Source organism: Aptenodytes forsteri, unplaced genomic scaffold, assembly GCF_000699145.1.
Source record: "Aptenodytes forsteri isolate BGI_AS27 unplaced genomic scaffold, ASM69914v1 Scaffold81, whole genome shotgun sequence".
Classification (NCBI taxonomy): Eukaryota; Metazoa; Chordata; class Aves; order Sphenisciformes; family Spheniscidae; genus Aptenodytes; species Aptenodytes forsteri.
In genome coordinates this window covers 3,082,103-3,096,981 of record NW_008795259.1, presented here as the reverse complement: position 1 = coordinate 3,096,981, position 14,879 = coordinate 3,082,103, and the positions used below count along the sequence as shown (strand labels likewise).

At 44.0% G+C, this 14,879-nt stretch overlaps 1 protein-coding gene across 1 annotated transcript in view; it reads right to left on the bottom strand.

Annotated features, from left to right (window-relative positions):
* The window catches only part of SLC22A23 (solute carrier family 22 member 23), a 121,229-nt gene that overhangs the window by 81,149 nt on the left and 25,201 nt on the right, over positions 1-14,879 (bottom strand). Inside the window, exon 4 of the mRNA XM_009279232.2 lies at positions 12,622-12,776. Within this exon, the coding sequence (XP_009277507.1) occupies positions 12,622-12,776 (155 nt within the window). The remainder of the gene's footprint in view (positions 1-12,621; positions 12,777-14,879) is intronic.

Below are 14,879 nucleotides of genomic sequence, written 5' to 3'. Positions count from 1 at the left end.
ACTGCAATGCAGTATGAAAAAAACCCTTAGAGATTGTTTGGTTTGGCATTTAACCTTGTTACAGTAACATCTTAAATTTAAGTCACTAAAATTCTATTATTTGAAATTACAATTGTGCATAATATTTTGCAGACCAATATTCCCAAATCAGAATCATCAGGACAAATTTGTTTTCATAGAAATCTTACAAATCTTAGTGAATTCCCTTAATATAACAAGTGCTGTAGTGTACCTTTCTCATAGATGTCTTTTCCAAAGAATAAGCACTATTCCCTTCCAGTGTTGAGAAAGTGAAACTTACGCTTTTCAGTACTGCCATTTATAACAAAACAAATGGGAGATACAGCTGAAGTTTTAACATTTAAATCCAGAAACTTCCCTCCGTATTTTCCTTATTTTACACAGTATAATATTTTAAAATAGAGACGAACATGCTGTGGCAGCCACCTAAGTGGCAATCAAAAATTAATTAAGCAAGCAGAAATAAAAAAAGAACACTATAACGATCCCAAAGACTTTGCAAACGTTCCAAGTAGAAGATCAAGGTCATACGAGCTGGTCAGACAATTCAGTGCAGGGTATCTTTCAGCATCTTTATCCTAGACACAAACGACATCATCTCTGACCCTCAGTTCAAGCCCTAACCTTTTTTTTTTCCTTCCCAAAAGCAAAAATAAAATCTAGTCTCCTTAAAGGGTAAAATTTACTGAAGCAAAACTGAAGAGACAGCAACAAAATGACCTTTTCAAAGAAACTGGGTCTTTCCAGTACTGTAATATCAGAATGACGGTCTGCATTTCAGCTCCTGAAGATTTAGGACTGCCAAGTCCATGATCAAGATGTTTTACTCTGAATCACAGATTATTTGTTGTCATCGGCATAATGGAGGCTTCTATTTATTCACTCATTTGGATGTTGCTAAGAAAAGCCAGCCAGAAAAGTGGAAGTCTCATAACCAAGACCTGATCATATTTGGTTCTCCAACTGAGTTTCAAAGTTTTAAATAAATGCAAAGCCAGTTTTCCTCACTCTGAGAGCTGAAGTAAATAAAGTTAAAGCCATACAGATCCCTACAAATTATTTTTAAGAATCCTTTTCTCTGCTGCCAGTTTATCCACTCTTCTCCAAGACAAGTTAGTCAGTGCCTAGAAGTGGAAGTACTTCCATCTGCTACTACTTCAAAGACAAATCCTGGGAGGAAACATCGACCTGCCCAAGACATACATTTCTAAACATATTAGACCTGCGGTCTCTGCCAAGATGCAATTAAACACTGTCTAATCTTTAAAAAGCCTGTAAGAAAGAAGTTTTAAATCCCACGTTCAAGAATGACCCACACTGAATACAGGCAAGCTTCACGGTGACTTGTAACAGCCTAATCTGTTTTCACCAAGAGAATATCCTGACCTCAGGTTGCTGCAATAAGCTTGCAAGAATTGATTCGTCTGCACTATAAGCAAGACACAAGGGCTCTTAAACTGCATCTACAGCAGGGCACCATGGCAAGTCGAATTAGTATCGTGGCTCTTGCAGTCCCTCCTCTCTCCTTGAGTCCCCAGTCACCCGTTCCTGCTCTCCTCCTTTGTCTGCCCATGCTCATCTGACCCTGCGGCGAGCTTTTGCGGGGGGGAAGGAGATCAGGGGAAAACTGACTTCAAACCAAACAACAAAATGAATAGCTTTCTGCTGGTTTACACCCTTGATTCACTTCACTGTAGGGCCAGCAGTAGGTGGGAGCACCGGCCGGGGAAGGATGGGCAGACCTGGAACAGGCAGAGCCAGGTTGGCTTAGGCTGTCTCTGAGCTGCTGTCAGATTTTCCCTCAGAGAGCAGGGCAAAAGCTTCAGCCAGTTCCTGCACTGTCACTTTGAGATTTTTAACTGCTCCCAGCAATCAGGGCAGAAAGGATCTTTTTTGTATACACACATAAACAAAGGGGCCCTCTCCCGTTTGGACAGGCAGGCGGGTTATTTCTCCAAGAAGTCCACTTCCGTGAGGTATTTCATCTGCACTGCGCTGCTGTGAGCAGAGCCACGCTGCAGCTGTTGGCTTCCAGCCGAGTGGCACTGGGCAAGCAGGACATGCATCAGTGGCCTGAAGGAAGGACAGACACTATGGGTAAGTAAATGTTTCCTAATCAGAAGTCATACGCAAAGCTGTCCTGGCAGGAAAAAGCACGAGTATCTCCAGTGCAAGTCCCACCAGGCACTTAAAACTCCCAGCCAGGATCCCACCAAAGTACAGCACCAAGACGCCAGTGCTACTCAGATTCACACAAGCTAGCATGACACGCTGCCTGCTTTGTCTGGCCATGGTTTTGTTTCCAAAATAACTAGGATATGGAATCTTTAATTGCTGCTTCATTGGATAGGAGCACATTTCTTCTTTTAGAAAAATATCTGTCACATTCTCTCTTATCAGCAGCAAGAGAGAAGAGGCAGCTGTTGTACGTATTATATATTCTGTTTTCTTTATTTTCCCTCTTTGGATCATGCATTGGCTATTCTTGTTCTCTGCTTTGCCACATGTTATTGACCCCAGACCCATGTGAAGCACCTACCCTCAGCCGAAGAACATCGTTAAGGACAAGTCAGGAAGGGAGGAAAGGCAGCTGCATGAATACTTGTTTTATTGAAATGCAACACTCAGTCAAGAAGGGTGAAGTCTGTCTCCTGAAAAAGTCAAATCCATCAGGTTTAAAGTTTATAAGATGCAGACTGAACTTTACATATTTTCTTCCAGACTTAGCACAGACACTAAAGAAAAAAAAAAAGCAAGGATGGGACAACACTTCAGGCTGATTCACAACTCTAAACTCACACATGACATCTGAAAAGACTCATATGGGTAGAGACAAGGTTCATATAATCAAAGCTTCTCCTGCCCAAATTCCAAAGCATTGGAGTACAGTAATTGGGTTTCTCTACTGTACAGATACAAGAGAAGCCATTTTTTTCCAACAGATGACTAACACCGACAGCTTTATTTATTTAACTTTCAAAGCACAGTCATTTTTAATGGATCTATAATTCAAAAGCTTTTTAATTAATTATCTTCAAGCTTCCTAGAAACACAGATTTGGGTTTGCGCCTTGAAAAACAAGTCAGTCAAGTTCTAGACAAAACCCCCTTTTCAAAGTCAAAGCTATAAATGAAACCAAAATGAGATTTTATTAGGAATGCTGGTTGCAGTTTCACCACATAAGCTACTCCTACCATTATACAAGCTTTTTAAGTTGCTCTTGTTTTTTCTCCCTGCCTTCAATCCATTTTTGTTTGCTATAATAAGAAAAACATTTCTTCCCTTATATTGCTTTTTGCCTCACCAGATTATTGATTCTGCTTCCTGTATGTTTTTTGTTACTTTTCTTTCTTCTGACTTATCTTATAAAGCTGTAAAGTGAGTGCTCCAAGGGAGACAGCTCTATACCCAGGAGACAGCTACGCTGCCTACCAGTACAGGACTGAAATCAGGGTGGAAGCAGCACTGGAACTGGAGAAGGCCCTTAGAGAGGAGCTGACAGAGTAGCACTTTGTTCCTTCTGGACAGCAGTTTCACATCAAGCAGAAAACTCTGGGGATTCATTAATTTATTTATTTTAGACAATGATCCCTGGTCCACGTGCTTAAATATCTATTGAACTGAACGCTTCATGGAGAAAATGCCCTCCTCATTTCTCCACAGAATTAGTCTCAAGTGTTTGGATAACAGATGGTACATGAAATAACTTACCTATGCCTTAGTACTGGGGCACACAGGTCTTCCAGTCTGCATTTTTAACGGAATTATTAATTACAGCACACCGCACTCCAGCAGAGCTTCCACTCCAGCCCTCTTCCACCACACCAAGGCACTTCCTCACATCCCCGGCTGGCCAAGGCATGCACAAACATTGTGCTCCCCTGCCGCTTCTGCCAGAGATCATTCTCCTCAGACAATAAACAGCAACAGAATGAAATGCGTGTCCTTAACCTAATATATGGAATGTGTGAGGTAAGCCACTGATGGAGATGTATTTGCACTTAAATGCCTGACTGTATGGGAGAGGACTGAGGCATCAGTGGACGAGCTAATAGCTTGCTCTACAAGAGGGTGATCTCTACCACAGGAATAGGACAGAAAGCTGGAAGGAGAAGCCACAAGAATGGTTAGTCTGCCCCGAATTCCTCCAAACGCAAGCCGGTTAGAGAAAGATGCTGGGGCATCCAGAAGCTGGGGAAGTCACCCACAGAGGCGCAGGAACGTGGATCCGTAACTTCTGATGCAAATACTGGACCGTGCTCTCTCCCACAGTTCAGCACAGACACTGTTCATCAAGAGACAGCTACATTTCCAAGCCACGAAGCCTGCTTCAAACACCCTTTTTCTCTAAGATACTACCTGTTTTACTACCAAGTCTAAATTCAAGATTATGTATAGTTGAAAGATTCCTTACTGAATGTACGGGTGACTAAAGCAGACATACAGCTCATACATACAAAACTGGAGTAGTGCTTGCAAAGATTTGCACATCATTCTTTAGCCTTCCGTAAACTGATTTCTTCTCTCCCAATTCATACCATAACCAGAATTCAAAGAATGCGAGCAAACAAGTTTAAGATACTAACAAGCGCTTTGCCTCAATAGCTCTAAAAACTACATAAGCATATGTACAATTCATTTAGGAAGGGACCAGATGTTCTCAAAAGACCAAAACATAGCTCATACTTTTAGGTCCATCAGTAATCGCAGCATACGACTTATAAACAAATTCATCCGCAATGCAACATTGAGCAGTTTTCTTTAAAAAAAGAAAAATGAGTGATATGAACACTGGTACAGCATGTGTAATTAAATTCTGCAGACTGACAACAAATAAAACAAAGAATTAAAACAAAAGTGAACTTTTTATTGTATCTGACGAAATAATATGCATTTGCAGAAATACTGCAACGAGTGCTGCCTACAAATTTCATGCTTTGAGTGAAATTTAATTAACTTGAACCAGTAAAAATCCCACGGGGTTATGTTATTTGTAAGCGAGAAAATAGGAGTCATGTCTGCGTGACTGGGGATGGAAATTTGGCTAGCCTTGTTAAATTACGGTTCCTCTTGAAAGGCACATAAATATTTATGTGAATTTGCGTGCTGACATTTGTTGCTGGACTTGAATATTCAGGTCACTACAGATAACTTCTAAATCCACCTTCCTCATACACGTGGTTTTTCTTCTATGCACATCCTGTTGCCACGATAATTTGGCTTGCATTTTCCTGACGAGCTAACCTGTAGGGACCGGCAGGAAAGGGAAGTAAAGTAGCATTCATTCATAGGTGATTTATGAACCTATGCATGCTTCCTTTTGCAGCAGAAACTTATGTATGCTGACTACCTTAAGGGCAGCCCCCGAGCTTGTTGCTGCCCATCTCCTTTCCAACACTAGCCCATGCAGTTTTCAAGTTCTGCCAAGTGTAAGGACACAGCTGAGGAACAGGATAGCTAAAACTAAACTAGTAAGCAAACAGACTTAGCAGAATAGGTTTTATATGTACGACTTCTCTCTGATGCTCTCTGCAACAAATTCAGTTTCCTGCTAGGGAGGAAAAAAAAAAAAAATAAAAAAAGCACAACTGACAGACCTTTCACATCCCTGTCTCCAAACCACTTGCATTTCTCAAAGAAAAAAAAAAAACCAACCAAAAACCAACCCACAACGTACCTCTCAGACCATGGAAGTATGTGATTAACCATAAACCCACAACAATATCAGACATACACCAGTGATACAACATTGCTGCAATACCAAACCCTTGTAACTGTGAAATACGTAACTGTTCCCCAGCCAAAATAAGCAGCGTAGCTGGAGCTCAGGCACTGGGCAGGGCATAGTGGGGAGGCTCTGCACTTCAATTTACTGGTGAGAAGGAGCAGACCCGACAGCGGTGGTGGAGTGCTCTCCTCCTGATGGGAGGACTCCCTGGCAGTACTGCTGAGACCCGCTCTCAGGAGGGAGGCTAGCAGGGGTGCTGCGCTGGTGCACAGCAGCAGAAGGACTCTGCAAGATACAGGCCACCCACATCCCAACGGCGGCATCAGTCACTTCGGACAGGGCTTGCACGGATGCATGAACATATATTATGTGAAGCTTTTGTTGCCAGCAACCCTCCACAATGCTGAACACTAGCTTGGATCTACATAGCAAGGAAAAGCTGTTCAGCAGCTGTCTTACAGCGACAACAAAAAAAAGGCAGGGGGAACAAACACTTTACAATTTATGCTTACAGTAAGGCTCTAACACCACTTCAGCCGAGTCAAAGAGCTGCAAGTGAAAGGCAACTTTCTGGATCTAACTATACATCCATCTTAAATTCCCCCTTATAGTTTGAAGCCATGGTTGTATGAGCAGCTGAGACAATGCAAAGGAATTTGGAAGGGGAGGAGAGGAGCCACCCCCATTTCCTCTCAGTGGCAGCAAGCTCTTAAGCTGTGCAACAGGGATGAGCAGACCTATGAGTCTATTTGACATTGCTCAGATAAAAAAAAAAATCCCTAAAAGTGTCATTACAATCCTAAACAGTTACAGTTACAAGTACTTGCATGACAGAAGGTAAGATTTTGCACACTGAGCACACCCAAACTGCTGGAGCTGGTTTGGAGCAATTAAAAGACAGACACTTTAAATGGTAAATGCAAGCTGTGTTTTGAGCTGGGGAAATTGCAAGTGTACTCTAATCTCATCTGATTGTCATCATCACAAGTATAACTGCAGTGTTGCATCTTAATTGCATTCCCAATTGACCAGTCATACAAAAAGTACCTCAAATAAAATTAATTCTATGGGCTTTTTGGTCACATTGACAACACACAAAATTTTCAGCAACTGGAATGGAAAAACTGATTAAAATTAGATCCTGCTGCAATTTCTGCATTAACCAAACATCTTGTAATCTCCCAAGGAGCTTTAGAAAGATCCTCCTTTTATTCCCCTTTGGCATACTTTAAGACTTTGTATTAATTCATTTCAAACTGACTGTCTCAAACAGTACAGTTTTTTCAGGATTTGGGACAATGTGTTAGCAATGCTTCAGGGGCACCTCTGCTCCAGAATACAGTTTGTAGGGGTTAAAATAAGGATGACAGCCCATGCTCTAACGGCAGATACCATGTCCCTAGGAGAGCTCATACCCACTCTGACCACCAGAAAAGGGAAGGAAATTTGGAGGAAGTACTAAGGGGAAAGAGGCCAACAGATTATATGAGGAGTCATAATTTGATTGTACTGAAGGAAGCAATGTAGAGCAAGGAAGATTTGTACTTCTAAGGAGAGTACTGTAACTCCAATAACCTTTTCCACTCTTGCATAAATTGAGCCCCCAGGCATTTGATAAAAGGCACACACAGTCCTTTTTTTGGGCAGCTGGAGTGCTCCTACTTCATGCTATTTTTCAACAGTTCTTGCACAAAGCTAGTAAAAATACAAAGGTGCTGTTCCCAGAAACTCACATCCCATCTCAATGTTAGAACAGCCTGTGGCTGCTCTTTAAACAAAGAGCTTCTGTATCATTTAACAATTAATGGTCACTTTAGGGTGATCCAGCAAGATTTCCGTTCAGTCGATCCCTCTATGATCACTCCTACTAGATCTGTGTCAAGTGACTCAGAGCAAGGAAAGGCTGGTTACATAAACAGAAGGTAGGTGGCTTAACAACCTTGATCTTATCACAGACCTGTCAGCGGAGAGAACGGCACGTTACTGCAGAGCTAAAGCACATGTCAATGCACTGGAAAGCAGTCAGATGTTTTCCACATCCTCCGATTTGGGAATGCGTTGCAGAGTTATTTATTGAGCCGGTTCGGATTACACAGAACAACTTCGGAGCCTGCCGTTTCCAGTGCTTCACCTGCCTTGCCTAGCCGAGGCCTTGCTACTGAAGAGTGATGAGAGGAAAACGGACAATAAAAATCAAGCAATTGTATTGTTTAGACCATTCAAACTCCAAGGGAGGTGGGAATTATAAACTCGGGGTGCTCCAGGATCTCAGAGCCTATACACTTCTAGGAGGGGGGGAAGAGGGGGGGTGGGGGAAGAGAGAGAGGAAAAAAAAAAAAAAGAGATAAATCTCACCCTTCATATTGACACCTGACTGGAAGCAAAATTATTTTGCAAATCTGACATCACTACAGCCCAACACCCAGAGGCTTCCACGCTCCGTTTTGGCACTTGCTCATTCTTCAGTCTGGAGCAAGCTTTCTAGCACACTGCTCTGGCTTTCCAGGATACATGTTAAAAAAAAAATAAAAATCTAAAGCAGCCACATTTAGTCTCTTCTCAGATCAGTGCCTGTGCAATTTACAGGAGTAACAGGTTAGATTGACCTAGCTCTAAATGAGAAAGATACATCACAGCTGGACATCTTAACCCATCTGGAAGCCTTTGCCAAGCTTATCCAGTCTTTTGAAACACAACCTATGATTTTCAACAGCATTTCTACTTTTTTTCTCCTAACAGTGAAAGAGAAAACAGCATGCCTGCTCATCCTGCTACTATGCATCAGAGGGGCACCCCTGCTTCCTCGCTCCAACCTGAGAAAATGTTGTCTCCCTTTCAGCAAAGCTATTTCCAGAGCCTATTTACTGGTTCATTCAAGTCTAGACTTTCTAATTCTACAGTGTAATCTGTAGTTCAGTCACCCATGAAACTACTGAACAGCCTGCAATTTCGTGCAAATCCGCACCATGCCTTGTGCTGTCTGAGCTCAGGTACAGTCATTAGCGATGGCACACAGCACTTTAACGGGAGGCTCGTTAAACCTACCGGGAGCATTTGCCAGAAAAATACAACTCTTCCCCTCCTCTTCTCCCCTTTGAATAGTTTAATTAATACCATCATCCTAGCTTCGACTCCAGAAAGTAACAAAAGCAGGGATGTCGGGGAGGAGACAGATGCAGCATAGGAAGTGATCAGCTGGAAGGGAACCCTTGCTTCTGTTCATCCATTTAACTGGTCCTGCATGGTGTGGGGCCACGCTCCCGCTCTATCCCCCAGGCTCAGGCAGCGCAAGGGATGTGATGCCCAGCAGAAGGACTCCCAAAGGAAAAGGAGACAAGACCAGAGGGCACATCCCACTGACAACAGCACACTTGGTCTTCTCCAGAGGGAAGGTGTGGATGGCTTCCCTTGCAGAGGGCTCAGGCAGACGCTGGTGCCAGCACGGCTTGGGCAGCAGCACATGAGAGGAGAGGGGGAGAACGGGGAGGAGGAACTCCTGCCCTCAGCCACGCGAGCTCTTGCATCAGCTCACACCAGCTCGTGAAAGCGAGCCCTAAGAAAGGGACCCACGCTGAGTCAGCCGTCGCATCTGGCCTTCTGCACAAGCATGCAGGAAAAGGCTGCCCCGGGGTCACGGCTGAGGCAATGCCCCAGTGAGACTAAAGTGACCCAGAAGCAACACCCTTCCCACCCTTGAGATAATCAGATTTGCTTTCTCCTGTGACTTCCACATTTGCTGAGTGTACTTTGTCCCACATGAGTTGCAACCAGCAAGCAGAGCTATTTGCAGTAAGAGTGGCACACCTCGCTTTCTGTATGAGTCCACAGACACCAGCTGAGGCATTACTCAGGCACACATGTCCCTGCTCAGGGCTCCCGCACCTCTTCCCCTCCCTCTCGGCCTGTCCAAAGGAAACTCCTCACAGGACCGGCTTAGGGCTTTCCACCCCAATGAGTAAACTCAAACCTCCTCCTCTTCTTCAGCTGGGCAGCAGGCTACGGTGCCATGCATCCAACCGTGCTGAGCCAGCAGGTGCAGGACGCCCATCCTTCCTCCCTAGATGTGCATGCAGCAACAAATACTGGAACAAAAGGCACCCTCAGAAAAAATAGCTTTTCCCCTCCTTTCTCTTAAACAACCTGTCCTCCTCCATCCCCCCAATCTACACTCTTTTCTACGTTTAACTGTTGGGCAGGTCATACATCCCCTTCCAACCGGAGTGCTCCTTAGCACCCCTCCACCATTTCTCTCTCCAGGAGATTTTGCCTCCAGTCCCAGCACCTCCTCCAACAAGGGGCAGCCCATTTCTGCAGAAATCTGCTTGGCAAACATAGCACGGGACCTAACCAGCATATCACAGCAGGCAGCTCCAGCTCTGTGCATCAGATGACTGCCAAGCCTGGCACATCGGGAGCCACTTCGCCCTCCTGGGAAGAGCTTCCTGAGGACCTTGCTGGTGCCTCACCAGCCAAGACGTGTGCCAGCTGCTCAGGAGCACAGGAACCCATTGAAGGCTGGTACTGGGCAGGAAACCCAGTACCTGGAAGACGTAGAAGCTCTCCCCCTCCACATCAGCATGAAACAAAAGCCTTTCAAAGCTGTGTGTGTTTGTTCAGTGGAAGAGGATTAACTGCCTTTCATTCCCCTAGATGACGAAATGACCCGCAGCACCCAGGAGGAGAAAGCCCTGGGTTGACTTCTCCTCCACTTCCCCCCTTCGCAGCGAGCACCATCACCTGTGCAAAGCCTGTCTCTTCCTGCAAGACCACTAGAAATTTCGCTTGAAACACATTTCCCAACAAAACTACAGCAGCTGCGGGAAAACTTTTCAGTTTAACAAATCAACATCAAAAAGTGGTTTCTTTAGACAAGTCCCAAGCAGCTCCAGGCAAGAGGCTGTACGTGGAGGCCACAAGAAGCTAGCTCACTACAACACTGAGGAAAGCCCGCAGAGGAGCACAGGCGGCTCGGGCTCAGTGCTGTCCCTCCACAGAAGGCAAGGCTCATCCCTGGGCTCGCTCTGCATGTTAGGGCAGACAGGTAGGAAAAACAGCGTTAGACTATTAAGAAGAGTGCGGTTTGAATGGTGAGGGCAACTCAACCTTGGCAGCTCTGCGTTTTAAAGACAGCACTTCAGTGCTCTTCCCGCTCCCAAAGCATCCAGAACTGTTATTTACAATTTCCCTTGGGCAGGCTATAAATCCAAGCACAACTAGCAAGCTCAACACAGTGTAAAGGATTCCTGTGGCAGGCTAATTACCTTTGCAGGCTATGCAAGCCTATACAGTTTGCTTCCGCACAGTAGCTTTGAGAACTTCGGCTAATGACTGCATCTAGCAGATCAAACTTTCCACTTTCTGTTGTTCTGCTCAGGGCAGCCAGCCGGGAATTCAGGGGCAACAAAACTCCAGGGGAAGAAATCAAGGCCATTAAGAGAAAGGGAAGAGGGGCTATGAAACAGAAGATGACTCCACAAAGGAGTGCAATGGCATGCTACGGACTCTAGCAGAAGGGGAAAAATAGTAAATCTAAATTGAGAGGAAGCCTAACAGATTGAGTACTAAAACCAAAACCAATAACAAAACAAAACCCCTTGTTTCTCCCATTCTCATAAGACTTTAGGGATTAATCCTCTCCCACTACTCTACACCAAGATGACAACTTGTTTGTTTGTTTGTTTAAATGAAAATATTTAATACAGAAAACCCCACTGCCCTCAGTGGGTACCTCCGCAGCCAGAAGGTTAGAAGATTTACCAGAGGTGCAGGTGCTGCATCTTTCACATTTCCTCACTTCCATAGAAGTGCACTGATGTTCAGGCGGCAGCTAATTTCACACAGAACTCTTCTAACACCTACTAGCTCTATTTGTGCACTGTTTATCCAGTCAGCTGCCCATTTGCAATGGAGACAGACATGCAGCAGTTATAGCAAACACTTGAATTATAGGGGGGAATCAGACTCAAGTCCTTGCTCTGGATCAAGCAGAGCATAAACTAACCAGGATCTCCCATTTGCTGAATGAAAGCCTTGTCTGGCAAGCTATTGTCTGATCTAAGGTGGCGCATGCACTCTCTTACTCTGATCTCAGAAGGTCCATAATTAAACTTTTACTTAGATGGCATTTCCCCATGAAAATCTTCAGTTGCAATGACTCTCTTAAAAGTAAAAAAACCAAACACCAACCAAGAAAAACTAACATGCTGCATTGGGCTGTGAAAAGTCCCAACAAGCCTAATTTCTAGCTGAATGTCATACTGGTAATGGCTGAAGCCCCTTCCCACAGGAACCACACAGGTTAAAACACTTCCCAATAAAGGTGTAATGTCTTCAGTGGTAGTTTTGTGAAACAGACAAAACTAACAACAAAACAACAATAAAAAAATCTTGATAAAAGGACTTCAGGCTCTTCTTCTCACATATTTTTGCTGTACTTTACAATCCTGAGGCAGGGACATGGGATCTCTTGCTGCAAGTAACAGAGGAATTTCTGAAAAAGTGCCAGAATATGTACTGCTAGAGACAGCGAAAGCAAGGAGTCTCCTACTGAGCCCAATACTGCAAGGTGAAATCCACTCCCATTACACATTATGGTATGACACAGATGACTTCTAGGTTTAAATAACAAAAAGCAAACCAAAAACACCTTATAACTCTCTTAAAATGATCTCTGAAACAGCTTCACAGACTGCTCTGTAGCAACCTAAAGAGACAGCTGCAAAATCCCTACCTCCTTACCAAAACTCAGGCCAAAGCTTTTTCAGTCCATATGATTCTGGTTTGATCTGTTTGGACAAAAGTGGGAAGCCAGAGAACAGCAAACCACGCACTAGATAAAGACACGTTTGGATGGCTGATGAAGGCATACTCACGCAGTGCGTACAGGGAGAGGACTATTCCAGCCAGGCAAAACCCCTCAAAAAACCTGAGTGTGCTGAACATGGTCACGTTCACTGAGAGTGCCACAGTCAGTCCAAATATCAAAATGAATATGACAGAGAAGAGCAGTACAGGCCGTCGACCAACCCTAAAAATAAGGAAGTATGGAGAAACAGTGTTAAAAGCCAGGATGGACACAATGCTAGATCATTATAACTGGCAAAGAGGGGAATAAGTCATGCAATCCCTTCCAAATATTGCCACCCGTTTTTAATGCTTGTTCCATTCTTCTCATTTTTTTTCTACTTACTAAAACCCAGATTCCTCAGCCAGCTTGGCACTGACAAGTTCGTTTCAGATGGGATTAAGCAGAGACAGCACATTGTATTACTGCGTGATTTAACCATCATTTTCAAAACACCAAAGGTTAACAAGGAAACATCTAGGAACTGCAGTAAGGCCATAAAGAAGTCCCTTGGAGATTAAAAGCAACTTCTCAGAGCTTTCTGTAATAGCACGGGAGAGTGTATGGTATTATATGTTACATGGCACATTATTATTTCTCTATAGTCTACAGCCACAGAGCTTACTGCAGAGGTCTCCTCTTCCCAACAGACACGTGCTTTTCAGCCTCATCTGCAAGAGGAGCTGGCTCAAAAAACTACTTTTCTTGGCCTTGTTGCTGAGGGCAAGCCTAACAAACACGGACCAAGCACAAAACAGGGCTCATGTCGCTTCACTGAGACTTAGAGAGCCAATAGTAATGCGCACAGGAAAACTGTGAGCTCCAAGTCCCTCCACCTTGTGTTTCCACAGCGGCTGCAGAGACCCGCAAAACCAGCCTGACTGGAGGGTGAGGAAGAAACTGCTCCAAAAATGATTACTGGCAACAGGGGCGTGAGGATTTGCAGTCCTCCTTTGCAGGCAGGCTTTGCAGGGCAACCTGCAGTTGCATGTGTTGGTGCAGTGCCAACGAGGAGGAAGAGCTATGCTGCCACTGATCGTGGGACACTTGCTGCAGAGTTTGGCTCTTTTATGTCAAAGGAAAATGAGATTTTTACATCTCTTACTCCTATGCTTAGTGTTTATAATTCCCCTTTCCCCTCCCTCTTCCTCTGCAAGGAGAATGATACAAAGCACCAGAGCACATGTCTATTTTTAAGCAAGAATTGGATCTTTATGTGGAGATTTCCAAAATTTTTCAACTTGTCAACTCCCACAAATTTTCCAGTGGAAGTGAGGATCCTTTTTAGTCAGCTCCATATGCCGTTTCCACAAAGAATATACAAACTTGCTTTTCGTAGGCAGCTTTCACAAACCCATTCAAAGTAGTCTGTCAGCTGCAAGCCAGCCATCAGGTGGAATGTCAGCACAATAAAGCACATTTAAATCTCCCAACTTAGTCCAGTTCCACATACTGAAGCGTTTCTATTCAGTTATTTCAGCAGATTGTTACTAGCAGCTATAAAGTATATTGTATCTATGCATCCACAATTAAAACTTTGGATTTTGCTTTACTTAAAATGGAACAAGATAATAAAATATGGGGTGAAGGGCTGAAAAGGAGACATGGTTATAATTTTTGACATTTTTGGGAACTAGAAGAGTGCACCAGCATGTGTGTCACTATTCACGCTTTTTCAAAGTCACACCTAAGAAGGCGACGTCATAGGTCCTTGCATGAGGACAGGTTTACTATTTTTTTCAGCTGTAGCATCACCCGATGGGTGATGTGGGGCACCTCAAAGATTTAACTTGTTGGCATTAACCATTCAATGTTTTTAAAACAGAAAGTGCCAACGTGCAAACTGAAGATGGCAAGGTCAAAGCAGACTGCTCTTAGTCGACGTACAAACCCAGCCCACCACAAGATGAGCTGAGGGTGGGAACACAACATCACTGCCTCGGTGATATGCAACGCACTGGGAACATGCTGGACACTGGGGCAGTTACTGCTGTGTGTGCTTCAGATTTTATATTTATGGAACACAAAGCACTTGGGCAGGGAGGGGAAGTACCTCATACGAAACCTTGAATACAGAAAAAAAAGCACCCTATGAACTTTGTGTTATCAGCGATCTGCACAGACTTTCGCAGCCCTATTTTCGTAATTGCCAAGATGTAATTCATACTAATTAGTATTTGTGGAAGTGTTTTGTAGATGAAAGGCATTATGCAAACACTCAGAATTAGGAACTTAATTCTCATCACAAGCCTGACCTGCCATTCCCTGACGTTGATTAAAAAAGAC